A 15,450-nucleotide genomic window follows, 5' to 3' on the forward strand; every position below is an offset into this window, starting at 1 on the left:
CTGGTTACCTTTATGGTACTTGTAGGTTTTAGATGACAAGCAGCAAAAGTCAACATATATGTAAATCTTATATGGTTACCCACATGGGATGTTTCATCTGGACAAATCTAGAACCATTTGAGGGATTATAATATGTTCTTCAGCTTGTTTACAAATACCAGTAAGCCAAAGACGAATTCCAGCCAAAAAGTTTTACTACCAAAAAGTTTGGGAGTTCACATTTTTTTGCTGTCTGGGTGTTGATTATGAGTCAGTAGAACAGGAAGTAAGTGGGGTCTCCGTAATGGTTACAGGCAACATTGTTTCCAACAAACTTTGGGTTTTAACCCTTTGAGCTTTGACCGCCAACACTTTACAGAAAACCTTTCCATTTTACATGTATTATTGTGCCAAAACTATTGATGTGTGGATTGCAAAATCATAGAGACATCTCTGTAGGAAACACGCCTAGCTAGTCACCCACCAAGTTTCTTTATTAAACACATCATTATTACTTACGTGCCCCCTATCTCACTCAGCGCTGATTGCTCGATCTACTATAAAGCGGAACCTCGAGTGATACATTGGAGCTGGAAGAATTTCAGCCCAGCATGAAGAAATAATTAGTTCAGCTTGTTCATATCACTCATATACAACAGAGTACACGGAATCTGCGGAGTACCGCTGTGGGTTAAGTGTCTTTCTTTGGAGCCCCACTTGTGTCTCTATTATGCTTAGCGTAAAGGACGAACGCCTGACAGTCTCCGTCTCCCTTTGTTGCCTCATACATTCATAGGCTTTTTATAGGCCTCAGCTCGCCATTGTTTTACAAATGAACTTGCCAACAGCTGATTTGCACGGCTCATGACTCGAAGCGAGGTTATAGGGGGGCGAGAGGTGGCTGTAGGACCAGGTGACTTTTCACCAGACTTTTCAAGCTTTCCATAATTACTGAGAATTAAACAGCTGAGACTTCATCAGGGACCAATAAAATGCAAGGAGAAGCCTGAGAGAAAGAGCGAGAGAGGAAGCCCAGGGCTTGGAAAGGAGGAGATGACTGGCCTTGAGAAGACAAGGAAGGCCCAGATCTTTGACGAAGAAAAAGCCTAGGCCCTGATAAAATGGCATAGTGGTTCTAATGCCTAAATGTCATTTATTATTTGCAGTACAGAATAAAGTTGACTCAAAGTGCTAACAATGTCTTTGAGACTTAAAGAGATAGTCTGTACATATTTCTGATTTTGGATTTTTTCTATCCTCTGTCCTTCTGGACCCATCTGCTTTTTCTAATTTTACTGGTAACCACAAATAATCCCGGCAAGCATGGAATCCATCAAAATGGCTGCTGGAGTCATCCTTTGCCTGATTATAAGTGGCACTTACACACAATACATTTCCCAGGAGTGATTGGGGGGGAAGCAGCACATAAAAGGAAGCATTTTTATGCAAACGGCTAACGGCATAACACCAGAGTAATACAAAAACATAGATATTGGGGCAGAATAGGTTGCAAAATGATAAAAGCCTGGGGTCATGGTGAAGTAGGGTTTATATCTATAAAGATGTATAAGTACAAGGAAATATTGGCATTGTGGTGAAGAAGTGGAGTATTACTTTGAGCCACATAAGTTTTAGATTAATCTAACTTCAGAATTTAGATGGTGGCCATGCCTGCAGGATTGGACCACTAAATGTTCATTCTTAACAAAGATCAATGTACAAACATGCTTGGTTTGGATTGATGTACATGATGGTTTTGGTTTATTAATATCAATCTCCTGGAAAAACATCTCAAATAATCATTATCTCCCTTGCAAGGTCAGGCATGGTCTTGAGTAGAAAAAGAAAGTCCACATTAGTGGACATAGTGAACTTTAACCTATGCAACCATAACTGGCACATTGGGTAAACGTTTCTTACATCCAAAGCACAATTTATTATAATTGCTATAAAAAAGTTCACCTATCATGTTTCTTGATTCTGTACATCTACTAAATTTTACAGCTGTTGCTAAAGGGTCATTTGATGGCACAGGTCAATTGCACGGCCCGCATATTTTGAGCAATAACTTTCCTTTGCCCTTTATGGTGGATACTATTGATATGTGGTGGCAAAAGACTTTGGGATCTTGGGTTTGTTATAATAAAAATAGGAATTGGCCATAACATATTATTTATTTTTTCAACCCTGCTATTAACTCAAAGACCTTCTTGCAGATCCAAGAAACGAACCTGTACCCAAAGAAAAAGGCCAGGGTAGGGGAAAGTTTTTAAATGTATTGTGAATTGATTGCTAATTAAAATAATGTTATAAAATCATGAGTTTTATATAAATACATAACATATTAAAAAACCACAGGTGACCGGTTCTCTTTAAGTCGTACGTGATCCATATTCCAGCACCTAAGAAGTTACAGCCGTTTCAGCGGGTTTCGCGCGTGCAGCAATTTGCAAAATATCTTTTGAACGCAGTGGAAAAAAAAATCAATTTCCTTTCTCTGTCATTTCAAGGCTGAGTCTTTTATTAACACTGATGCTGGTTTGGAAATGAGAAGCAAAAAGGAAAAAAAAAAAAAAAGCAACACAGAGGGAGAGTGCGCCTGAGTGTAACTAGATAGGAGTGAAATTGCACTAGAAGCGTTTGAATTATAGCTAGTAATCATGTGACTCACCAGAGGTAGCTGAGTGTGCAGAATCACGCCTGCTGCATGCATGCTTTTTACATATTTTCAGCTGTTAACCCCTTTTTTTCTGAATCTACACTGTTCAACAGCAAATCCAGGCAAGAAGATAGGAAAAATGATATTCAGGAAACACTCCAGCTGTGTTTATGGTGCAACTTTCCTCTCATGCTCCAGCATTGGAGGTGCATGGCTCAGGTTCAGCACTTGCCATTAATCAGGAGGAGAGAGCAAAGGGATGACTTATCAGTATTCTGCTGTTCATGCATTGTTCAATCACAGAAGTGACCAAATTAGAATGAAGTCAGGCCACCAACCCAGCTGTGTGGTCCAAATGTCAGGATGGGATGGACAAAAATACATTGTGAGGTACAATAGAAGAAACTTTCCAGTTGAAACACATTATCTAAACTTTCATGTTTTTTTTGTAAAGATCAGTTGCTATTAGGATTCCACCTATGGCCATCATCTAATGTTTATAGGTAGAGTACTGCAACCACATAAGGCTTCATATTGGGTTTTCATCCTTTAGATGTTACCGGCAACCATGGACGATTAGCCATCAGGAAGTCGTAATATACTATATAGCTCTGTCCCCTGGACCAGTTCAAACACAGACTTTTTGCATCTAAAGCGCCTGTAATTTATTAAAAAGCCAGAATTTATTGGGTAGGCGGCTGCCTTTTGCCTCAATTTCTATTACATTTTATAATCAGCTTGTCCAGATTGCACGGCGGACACAGCTGTCCCTTATTTCCTGCTTGTGTTTCTGCTTCCGGCTTTCATTTAATAGGAACAAAAAAAATAACAGTCGGTTTCTGTGATTTGTTTCGGAAATCATTTCATTATCTTTTAAATAAATCTGACACTTGCAGGCCTTATGCTGTAAAGTGGAGTAACCCATAGCAATTAATTGGCATTGCTACTGCAAGCTGTGCATCCTTGCTGCATTGGATGAGCTGAAATCAACCTCCAATCAGATTGTAATTTTTATTTTAGAAAATGCAGTCATTTGCAGTAGCCATTCTGTTACTCAAATGCTTTCTGATCCATTCTTTATGAACTTGTGACTTAAATTGTAGTTGCTTGGGCTGCCATTTTGTCAACTGGATTACCATTTCCTGATGTAGATGTTTCTCGTACCTGCATGCCCCTTATGGATGTTCACAATTCCTTCCGGCCACTGGTTCCAAATGACAAACCTATGAAAGGAAAAATCCTTTTGGCTGTTTTGGCCAACAAGAACTATTCTTCTATTAGGCTATTTTAGTCTAGGGAGCCTTCTTTATTGTCCATAACGATCATTTCCAGACTTTATTTTTTATGTAGGCTAGGAAATCCATTGGCCTTTAATAAATATGAATCCTAATGCTAACTCTGATGTGTCAATAGCATATAGCCATCCATCTTGTTCTGGGATTACAAAAGATGGACTGCTTGCTATAAGACGCTACATTTAGGAATAAATAGGTCCTTAAGGGGGCTCTTGTTTGCTATAGGAAACCTCAATAGAGGTTGGGACTTGACATCATTTACCTAGGTTATCCCCTAGATGTTTCCAAGTCAGTGTGTGTAGCCTGGTTGTCCTGTCATGCTGTATCTTGTGGTTCTTCCATTGTAGACCCCCAGCTTAATAATTACTCCGGCCACTACACCCGGCCTCTCACTTTCACACTAGGGGATAAAACCTTCCAGCAGTGTGAAAATGACTGCACGCTTTTATTTGCATTTTTAGGAATATTCTTGCACATAGCCAGCTGGGGTGAAAGGTCGGTATTTGCATATAAATGGAAAAGGATGGGGGCACGCGATGCAGGGGGAGCCGCATGTGTATGATTTTCACAGCGGTGCGCCTGTGTTTGGAAGATTAAAGTACACAGCTTGCATTTGGTTATTGCTAAATGTGAAAGGGTTCAGATGCTAAATCACAGGCAAAGTAATGAGGAAAAAAAAAAAAATTCAAGAGGAAACAAAATGGAGACCGGCAGCAGAGGCAATGCTAAACACGATCCTGATAGGAACATTTATCCTGTGTTTATGCAGGTATTTCTGCAAAAAGAAAAAATGGCTGAACCATGCGAGATATCATCACATGCACGGTGCTGGGGAAATGGAAATGAGGAGAGTCACAAATACTAGATATACAGCAAACATAAACAGCACAATTATATGCGGATTATGGTGATCTTTTAGTACTATATAAAGAAAATGGATTGGTTGTGGTGATTATGCTTAATATTTACTGTAGCATAAAGGCATCTGACTCTACTAGAACAATCACAATCTTCATTCTGTGGATGGGTGTTGGGCGTGCCAGGGTGCTAAAGGCCAATATTTAGGAGATCATACTGCTAAAAATACTAGCAATTAATTGCCAAGAGTAGAAACCAATAAATAAGGTCTCCATATGATGCATGTGTGACTTTCAAAGTACAGTCTGACTGATCAACAAGGGAGCAAAGACTGGAAACACCCTTCCACCTGCCTGAAGCATACTGATGACATTTTCTAAAAAAGCCACTTAATGGACTCAGAAATAGTTTCAAAATATTAAAGTAAAAAAAGGTCCTCTGAAAGGGTCACCAATTTCTGGCATTAAAGTCTTCTGGCTCTGGGCAGCAAAAATAGTTTTACAAGGTTGATTGTGATGTTACAAACCTGTGTGGTTGAAAATTTGCATGCTTTATGCGTAGCAAACTTGTACAAACAAGAGAACAGATGTAATGTTTATACAAAACCTTTTTTGTTTTACTTTTGTATGGAAGCAACCCAATAACACTCAACAAAACCCTGTACTGAAAGAAGTATGGAGGCTTTCCATTGGTGACCTCTATACAATAGTTCTAGTTGTTGCTGACTTTGTTTTCTGAAAACCTGGAATAAGAATGCAGGTCAGGAAAGTCAGGGAAAACTTAGAATTCTTGATCTGTATACCAGACCTGTGAATGTAAAAGTGATAAAGCTGTCGGAGTGTGGTGGACAAAGGCCTAGAATATTCACAAGGGTAGGTCAACAATAGTAATCTCATACCTTTTTCTCATCTGATAATTCTTCTTTTCAAGACTGACAATCTGACAACTACCAGTTAAATGGTTGTCTCGCATTAAATTCTGATTGAATTTGGTCATTTATTCTTCTTGGGGTGCAGCAACCCAAAAAAACTATAGAGGTTGACAACACACAATCAACCTAGAACTGTTGGGTGGACTTGTAAGATAACCAGCTAGTTTATACAAAGTTCCAAAGACTGACGTAGTTGTTTTACATCTCATCCATTTGGTATAAAGACATTGTAGCTTGTTGTTCTCCCACAGTCATAATGACAGATGGTCAAACAATACCCCCGGGTGATGGAGCATTGCAGGTAGAAGAGGTGTGGCATCAACAGCCAAGAGAGGCCTAACAATATCTAAGGGAGTATCTTTTATCCTCCCAGTAATATGAATTCTCCTCTCACCACCTTCACTTTGTCAACCGAGGACAGATGGACGGTTAACGTCTGCTTCCTATTCCCTGGTTACTAAGGCGTAGAGTGACAGCAGATAAGAACCACTTGACCCACCTGCTCGCTTCTCAACCTGCTGCCGAAGCTTTTGTCTCTTGTCCTGTCCCCACCTCCTCCCCCCTTCATTCTGCGGATAACATACTTCTCATGTCACTGTATTCCCGAGAGACGACAAGCAAGGGACATGTATAGGCTCTGAGCACACCTGAAGGTGACCTGGTTCCTCTACATATTGTTGGATTGGCTACGCCATGCACCAACCTTCTCAGATTACATTATTGCAACCTTTTTTTTAGTACATTGAGTGCCACAAACACATTCACATACAGTTTTCATCAGTACATTTTTGGTTTCGTAAAGAGTTTATATAATCCCAAGGTTCTTTTAAAAGTTATTATTGTCTGTTTATTCACCAAGGAGCTTTACTCTGTCTCCACTTCTTTGTCGGTGACTTGAAGACATTTTAAGTCATTGTATCATCACCATTGCATCAACAACCAGGTATCTTCAGAAGAAGATGGCATCTTCCATGTTGCCTTGGGATATATTTCCTTGAAAGTACATAGAAAGTTTTTTTTGTACTTTATGAAGGTTGTAAATCACAGTAGCTGGATTTGGTTCTTTTTTTATAATGTCATATGGTTCGATCTTTTGTTTTACCTTTATACAGGACCCATGATCCTGACTTTACCCACCCTCTACAATTCTGATAAGCACCTAGAAATGTAATATTCAATTTAATGAGTGTTACATTGCATTTTCATGTAATCCAAGTATCATTAGAGGTGTATTGGCCCTGAAAAAATCCACCCTATTTACATGTTTTACCTATAAGCCCATTTTAGTTATCTGTAGTAACAATACATCCCATGAACCCAACTTGAAATCCAGCAGCCTTTAAAACAGAGTAATCTTATTTTTCCTCCATTAAACGCAACTCTTCAGCCGCTTCTCGGAATTGGCCAAAATGGAAATCCTGTAAAAAGGCAGTTTTTCAATAATGCTGAAATGGAGATGAAAAAAACTGTTTTATATCCCCCTCCCTGCCTGCTAACAATGCATCTTTCTCTCAATTTGTCCACGAGCTACAAATTTCATCCAGGAAGTGGGCAGGCATATATGATGCCATCATTTATTATTACAGTGCGCTAGATTGTAATGCAACCCGTTTCCATTGGCTCTTTCACGCCTCCCTGCATCCTTTTTTTTTTTTCTTCACTTTTTCTCGGTTTTTCGCTGGCTGCAGAATAATAATAGAACAAGCAAGTGTGGAAAAAATATTCTGGGAGTGGGTTGGATCCATGAACACGCAGAATGACTGAGAGAATCTATTTCAGCACACTGATGATTAATAAAGAGCCCTCACGCGGCTTAGCTGCAGTTCAAACAGTGATGCATTGATATTGCTCCGAGCTTAGAAGATCAGTTGATATACAGCATGGTCTTTTAAACACTTTTAGGCCTCAAATGAACAGATGTGCTTCTTTTTTTGCACTCGACCAATGAATCCCATTGATTTTCCAATTGGTTGGACATTAAAAATCATGGCAGACAAGTAAGAGATTCTGCTCAACTGTAGGGTGGGGATGTGGTGGACCACAGGACAGATCCAAGCTCCAGATCAGATTTGTTCACACACACATGAGTTGTATACTTTCTATCGATATGACTGGTGAGTCAACTGGTTGCGGTTAAACTCGGAATCTTTTAGGACAGTGGTTCTCAACCTTTTGGAGCTCATGGACCACTAAATCTATGGACTCCGGTGAGTGGGTTGACGTCATGATGCCAGAACCTGCCCACTCTCCCATCGCAGGTCTGAGCATCGGAAGCAACTTCCTATTCAGATTTAGAATGGGTGATGCCAATTTATAGTTGGGAGGACATAAAGACTGATGGAAATATGCATTATTGGTATAACCATGTCAAAGGGCATTATACCAGGGCATCGTATGATTATTAAAAATGAACTTCCAATGCACAAATGAAATACAAATATAAAATCTAGTTTACCTGTATTTTTCTTCATCCATTTCTGAAATTTCTGCAGCTCTGCCACACAGCACGGCCCCATCTGGCAGGACGGGAAACCTGATTTTTTGTTTCCTGGCTGCAGTTAAGTAAGTTCTAGTCTTCAATGCTTCAGGCACCCTTTAAGCACCTGCATTTGAAGCACTTCTTTTTAAAGTGTTTGAAATGCACTGCAAAAGCTTTTTAATAAAAAGCAAGCGGGCAGTCTCCATGGATGTTTCAGCTTTGCTTTGCTTAGCTACAATTTCAGCACAGCATGCTGCTTGCCCTGTGTTTCTCTATGGGTTATTGAAATTGAAGTAAAGCAAAGCTGAAACATGGCCGGTTTATCTCATTGCTTAGCCGGAAACTTGCTCCATTGTAGACGAGACCTAACACTTACAGGTCTTGTCCCTTTCCCATCCTGTGAATGGACAGTGAAAGGTGAAGCAGACCAGTGGCTCACAAAGCAAGTCTTTGGGAGGCAGCTAAAGAAAAAGCTTGGGATGCTTTGCCAGGAGCTTTTATAAAGAGCTCTATAAGCTCTGCCACCAAGTGAGTGCCTTGATACTCTCCAAATTAGATTTGTCAAAGAGCAGAAGTTTAGATTTTCCAGCAGCTATAGCAAGAATTGAGGGGCCATTTGAATAATTCCAGTAAATGAACCTTATCCTACATAGTCTTCAAACACCTTTGATGATGTAACTATTTGCAAGCAGCCGAGTAATATTTAACCAGCACTATTTTTAATTAGCTGGATGCCCCAGTGCGTCAGCTAAGAGACATAACTCCCTGTAGGAATGACTACTAAATGTAGGGCAATAATGAGTGCTTTATAATTACCCTTGGGCTGTTGTGGTGGCCATTTTTGTGCCCGGTTGCATTGCTTGTTTCCTGGGAAATTGATTGGCTTCTGATTGATTGAATGGCTCCAACTAGTGTTGGTATCAGAACCCTCAAGTGTTGCAAGTATGTCACACTCTCAGCAATGATGTTATGTTTGGAAGTAAAGCCATCAAACCATAGGATAGCATTTCCCCAGAATGCCCTGTTACCAAAATGCCACCAATTGACTAACTTATGAGCACTGTGCTGCTAAGTGACCAGAGTGCTGCTAAAGGACCGGACTTCTGCCATGTGACTAGGCTAATGCTAAGTGACCGGACCGCTGTCATGTGACTAGGCTCTTGCTAAGTGCTGCCATATTATGGAGCAATGCTACATTACCATAGTCAGGGCTGCTTCCTCTCCCTTCCCCCACCTCTCAAAAAATAAGCTATCGTGGAGAGATAACTTTGCCAATTTCCCTGCCAGCAAATGCAGCTATGAGTAAGTGTGCCTGCTTTCCTAGGGCGGCTGTCACCCTCGCTTGTGTTCTGTGAATTATCTTCTGCAGCATATGAAAAATGTAAACATTACTACCAATCTATGCGAGTCGGAAGGCGCTGTAAATTTTTCATTCACAGATTCTGCCGCCCACCCGCAGGCTGATGAACAATCCTGTTATCCGCAGGATATTTACTTTACGATCACTTTATGGCTCTTAAACACTCGTAGCGCAGCTTGGAAGGTGTAACAGAAATTGTACTCGGTATCGTCAGCCGTTGGGGCTTATTTCTTCATACCATGGTTAAGCCTCCCTGCTGTACCATGCCCATTAATGGACAGCTTTTTGGAATTTCCAAAGATTTTGAACAAGTTAAAGCATGATGAACAAATATATTTGTGGATGGATGTTTTTGGGGTGCCAGTTGCCTACGACATTAGCTCTACGCCTAGGTTGTAAATGTCCTGTACTTACACAAAGGCTGCCTGCAGGGATCGGCAACTTTAAATTAGTAGGAGATCATATTCATACCTGGGATGCTGCAAATGTCTATGGAATATTATGAGAATTTTTTATTTGTGTATGGTACAATTAAAACGACCAAATGAACACTGGCGGTTCTATAGGCAGATCATTTTTTAATACAGTTTGATTGGAGGTTTTGTATACTTCCAAATGTCTAAAATGATTACTTGATACAATGCCAACAGCACATTTACCTCCATCAATCCAATCCCTTTGCTTGAGTTGGAAGGTTTTCATCCTGTGGTTTCTGGTAAGTAATAAGTGACTACTGTGCTAGTTTAAAGAATCCCTGAACTGCCAAACTGAGCTCTGGAAAAGCTACGGGCTTTGCTGTTATTATCCTCCATTTGCTCAGAAATGCATTGACCTGGAACATATATGCAGATCTGGAGTCCTAGCATTGTCAAAAGCTCAGCAATGGCAGCATTTATGGTTCTCTTATGCTAGAAATCCTGTAATGGATCACCTCCAGGCAAATATAGAACCTTCTCTTTAGTTTACTTGTTTAATTCTAAACTCATAAGGGCTTTTGGAAGCTCTCATAATAGCCATACATCTGTATCTGTATAAACTTGGCCAAGACCAGCTGAAAGTTAATATAGACTTGCAGCTGATAGCTGAGGGGGATAGAGGTGCTTAGGTTGATTTACAGAAGGTAAAGGACCCCTATTGGGTTTCACCATTATGATCAGGTTCACAAAGAGTCGGGACAGTGGCAAAGGGTCTTCAAGATCTTTGGAAACCATATTGTAGCATTGCAGTCATGAGAGGTGATGGGGGGGATCACAAAACATAAAGCTTAAATTTACAAATCTTTTGACAGGTAAACAATCCAAACATTTGGCCGGAGCTTAATAGAACATCAGCCCGAGATAATGGTTTGTGCCGCTGTAGAGATTTGAACATTGCATTTGATAAACAGGCAGCACATCTCCACCTGCTCCTCTTTGAGATTTGCCAGCGCCTGTCGGGGAGCGCAGCTGTCAGTCATCTGTCCTTCATGTTTGTCAGCAGCAAATATTCACAATTAGCATTAAAACCGCCAGAATGCTGCCGTTCCTTCGTGACTGGCATGTTGTGATCGCTCGACATGCAACAAACATTCACTGTAGAGCAAAAGGGAAAGAAAGGGCATTTTGGGCCTGGTTAGAGGAAGGATAAAATGCCATTTTTACTGCAGGCAAAATTCATTACAGCGAATGCAAAAGAGAAAGGGAAGGCGGAGGGAAAAGCAATATAATAGCATAGCCCCTCACCCCACTGCCGCTCTGTGATCTATCCAGTCCTATCAAGGCAGCTGCCAAGGGCTAGCAAATAAGATCACCATAAAATCAACAGCTTCTTACATGCAATATACAGGCTATTTCAGGGTATGCTGGTACTTGTTGTTCTTTTACAATGATGTGTCTGTTGAAACCGGCCTTCTCTAAACAATAAATCCCTACACTGTCCACCCTCCAATATAGCTGCTGCATAGGGTTTACCTAAGCTAGTCCTTTCAAGAAGAATTTGTTTTTCACCTTCTTGTTTTGCATCAGGGTGACAAAACCATATAAACTGCTTTATGTAAAAGAATTTCTCATAATCGCTCAGTCTGACCATAGGAAGGTGTTTGCAGCCACAATTCTTGGCATAAATGTGCACAATTGGTTTTCCGCAGTGTGCAAAGGGAATATGTGGGCTGCCACTGCTGATCTCCCATTAAAATCTTTCTAGAAACATAACTGATGTATTTTATTGGTAGAAAGTCACAATCAACCGGACTTGTTCTAAAGGTTTTTGGTTGCTAAAATTGTCCTTTGTTTGTTTCTCCACAGAAAATGAATTCCGAGGTGAGCTTCTGAACCAAAGGTGGACCCGCGGGGAGAAAATCAAAAGCTGTCTCACAACACCAAGACTAACCAGCCGAGAGTCCAAGGTAAGAACAGCTTGCCCATTGATTGTCCAGTATGGACCCATTTTTGTTTGGAAGGGCTCTAAACGTTACTAGCAAAGAGGACCTGTCACTAAATTTTTATCTTATACAATGGGCAGCAAGACACCTATCAGCTATTGGCTGGAAATCTAGAATGGGCACTGCATTTATAAAGTTCTTTCAAAAAGTTTCAAATGTTTTGTTGATTATTGCGCGCATCTTGTTGCTTACCCTCCAGGAAATCAGGGACCTTAGGGAGAGTCCCTGTAAAATAAGGAAGGGTCACACAGTGAACCCTAAATAAATTAAACTCCAAGCTGCCCAGGAATAAACACAAATGAAGGAACACAAACACATGCACCCACGCTAATGTCATTTGGAGTAAGACAGCTTTGGCATCCTTTGTGTCAGCTGATCAGGAAGCCACTGCTGCGCGTTTGTCTTCTGAATGGTGTTAACAATGGACGCGCTGTCAGGGGTATTTCAATGAAGCGTCAGGGAAGACACCCCCGGAGGTGAATACCATCGAAATAAAACATGCCTCTGAGTCTCCCGCGTGACTGGAGTTTTAAGAGGGATGCTCTTTACAGAAGACTCCTACTGCCACAGTAACAACACCAGACAGGAAATGAGGGAATATGGACACAGAAATAAAAAGCTGATGGGGCTTACAGCCTTCCAATCTCATGGTTGTTGGTCTTAAAGCATTGCACCCACACAAGTGATATTCTGCCCTTCCAATTGTTGGGGATGGGGTTGAACACAGGACTATGGGAGCTCACATTTGCTCGATTGTTTGTCCACACAACAGGACTTTCGATTAATAAAAAACGTCAAAAGACTGCTTGCACCCAGTGTTTAAATTTTAACTTCAATAGGTAATGGGTAAAACATCAGTAAAGTATTTTTTTTATTAAAAAGAACCAATAATTTAAAAAAAAAAAGCTACTAATAAACCCCCAGTCTAGGCAGCCAAGGTCACATGGTCTATAAAAACAGTTGAAATACTAACTGGTATTATTGGACTCCCCATATGTGAAGATCAATGGAAAGTTAATTACACCAGCATCTAGTCTATATTTTTCCATCTCATCCACCTATAATGCAGTTTCTTTAAAAATTAATCAAGAAAATGCCACATTGGTTTTACTGAAACCCCTCAATAGTTAGTGGCTAAACAAATAGTTAGCCTTCATAATAACTACAAAAAGATCAAAATACCGAAAAGAAATTGTGTTTAAATTGTGTTAAAAAAATTTTTTTTAACTATAAATTGTGAATGGATTTCCAAATAGATTTACAGGTCAGTTCGCCCACAAACATTGCTTTAGTCATACATAGAAAATGATGAGGTGAATCAGCCCGGGGTTTTATAATATTAACAGTGACTGAGGTCCCTGCTATAGACGCAGTTCCTGGTTTAAATGGGAATTTGTGTGTTTGTAGCGCCCCTATATTTTCCAGGCATATAGACCTGGGACCCCAGGGTTGGCATAGTGAGAACCCCTCATAATGAACACATCAGGTGTACAGACCGAGGAACTCAGCACAAGAATAGTAGGAACCCCTTGTATTGGGTACAGCAGGTGCACAGATTTAGGATCTCATCACAGGGTGAGTGGTATAATGGGCACAGAAGATGCACAGACTTGGAACTTAGAGCAAGGATGGTGGAAGCCTCATTATGTGTACAGGAAGTGTACTGACTCAGGAACTCTGCACGGGGAGGGTGGACACATCCATTCTCTAGCATCCACCAAGCACTAAAATATTGATTTTGGACAGTCTGACCCTTTAAAGAAACATTCGCTGCTTGCACACAACAGTTAGAATAGACTACAAAATGTGCAATAACCCTTAGCAACCAATCACCTAATTGAAATCCAATTAATTACTATTGGCTGCTGCACTTTACAGTGTTAAAAAAAACTGGTTGTCTGCAATGTTTATTAACAGAAGGAGCATTCAGCACAGATCAGCGAGTGTGCTATAGGACACGCACGCACAATAATTACAAAGCAGATCTGGCCTAAGGCTTTTTCATTCCCAGGAAATGGAACATCCCAGAGAGCAATCTGAGCAAAAAAAAAAAAAAGAACTCTTCCTGCTATGCAAACACTATACAAAGCAGCAGTTCATGGCCGTTCCCTGGAGAGAACAATATGGAGTCACTTCTGTTCCCTGTCGGAGCTTAGATACCCTCTCCTGGCTCCTCTCAAACAGCCCATTTATTTATGGAGGGAGCCTTGGGGTTTCTATAATAAAATATCTATAAAATTAAAAATATCACTTATTAAAATGAATAACCAACTTTTTTTTTGTTTTCTATTATTTTACTGCTGCCTTTATTACAGTCAAGGCCACCATATTGTTCAATAAAATAGATATACACCATATCCAGATGGCATTTAATATTCTAAAGCACTGTGTAGCATAAGCCATGTTGCTTTGTATTTATCAGCATGCTTATTTGCAGCACAAATTGGAATGGCTCTTTGTGCTGCTTCTCCCACATTCACCATGTATATTCAGGTGCCTACACTGCTTATTAAAAATAAATGTAATGATATAATAATGAACATAGAGCTGAATCAATGTGTGTTTAGCTTTTCAAAACTGTCATAGATACATCACTATGAAATCTCTTGTTGCAGATGAATGTAGACCATGATGATAAAAGGACACGCACACGATCCAAAATCAGAGGTAAAGACCCCCCCCTCCCCTTTATTGCATGTGTAGATTCACCATATTGTCTGCTCTCTGTAATCTCTGTATTCCTCCTAAATGTTCACCCCCTGCACAGCAGCTGTGTTGGCACTGGGAATGCTTTCATTACTAAAAGCGAGAATATAACACCAGTTCTAAAAAATTATGTCACCTCCTTTATGGAAAATCTGCATATAGCAAGAAAAAGTGAGGTCATAGAAAAGGCCCATCTAACATATTTGGAAGAAGAGTTCCCTTTCTGTTCTTATCTAGAGTGGCCATTTAACTTCATTAGATTCATGAACAAATATGCACGCAGATTTCTCATTAATCCCGCGTGAACTCCGGAAAGCCTTTAATTACATACAAGGATTCACGTCCTGAGCACAGATAGCGTGAAGGGTCCCATGGGGCTGGTACTAAACGGCTGGCTGGTAAGAGATTCCAGGGCACACACACTGGGTTTGTGTATGGAGCCCACATTCACATGAATCTTTAGATGAATAGTTGAGAGGTGAATTATCGGTTAAGTCCTAGGCTAGTTCTGCCATTTTCTTATTTCATATTTTTATTGACACTTCCAATAATGCTACACACATCTCTTACCTGTTCCCCTTTCCCAGGAGAGAATTTATTACTTTTCATGAAAGCTCTTGTAAATGTGTATATGTTGTTTGTGCTTTTTTTACAGGTATCCCAGTTGAAATTATTGGACAGGATTTAAGGTAAGGGTTATGATGAGATACATTGCTTATCATTGTGCCAGTCTCTAGTGAAAGATAGGCTGCATTCTCTATGAT

At 40.3% G+C, this 15,450-nt stretch overlaps 1 protein-coding gene across 5 annotated transcripts in view; it reads left to right on the forward strand.

Moving 5' to 3' along the window:
• MYT1 (myelin transcription factor 1) overlaps window positions 1–15,450 on the forward strand; it is a 43,466-nt gene that overhangs the window by 5,445 nt on the left and 22,571 nt on the right. For 4 of the 5 annotated variants that reach the window (XM_072414387.1, XM_072414388.1, XM_072414385.1 and 1 more), the window contains exons 2-4: window positions 11,844–11,944; window positions 14,596–14,647; window positions 15,342–15,375. In XM_072414387.1, coding sequence (XP_072270488.1) covers window positions 14,596–14,647; window positions 15,342–15,375 — 86 coding nt within the window. In that variant the 5' untranslated portion in view covers window positions 11,844–11,944. The remainder of the gene's footprint in view (window positions 1–11,843; window positions 11,945–14,595; window positions 14,648–15,341; window positions 15,376–15,450) is intronic. The other variant, XM_072414389.1, reaches the window with a different exon arrangement.

Source organism: Pyxicephalus adspersus, chromosome 6 (genome assembly GCF_032062135.1).
Source record: "Pyxicephalus adspersus chromosome 6, UCB_Pads_2.0, whole genome shotgun sequence".
In the NCBI taxonomy this organism is placed as follows: Eukaryota; Metazoa; Chordata; class Amphibia; order Anura; family Pyxicephalidae; genus Pyxicephalus; species Pyxicephalus adspersus.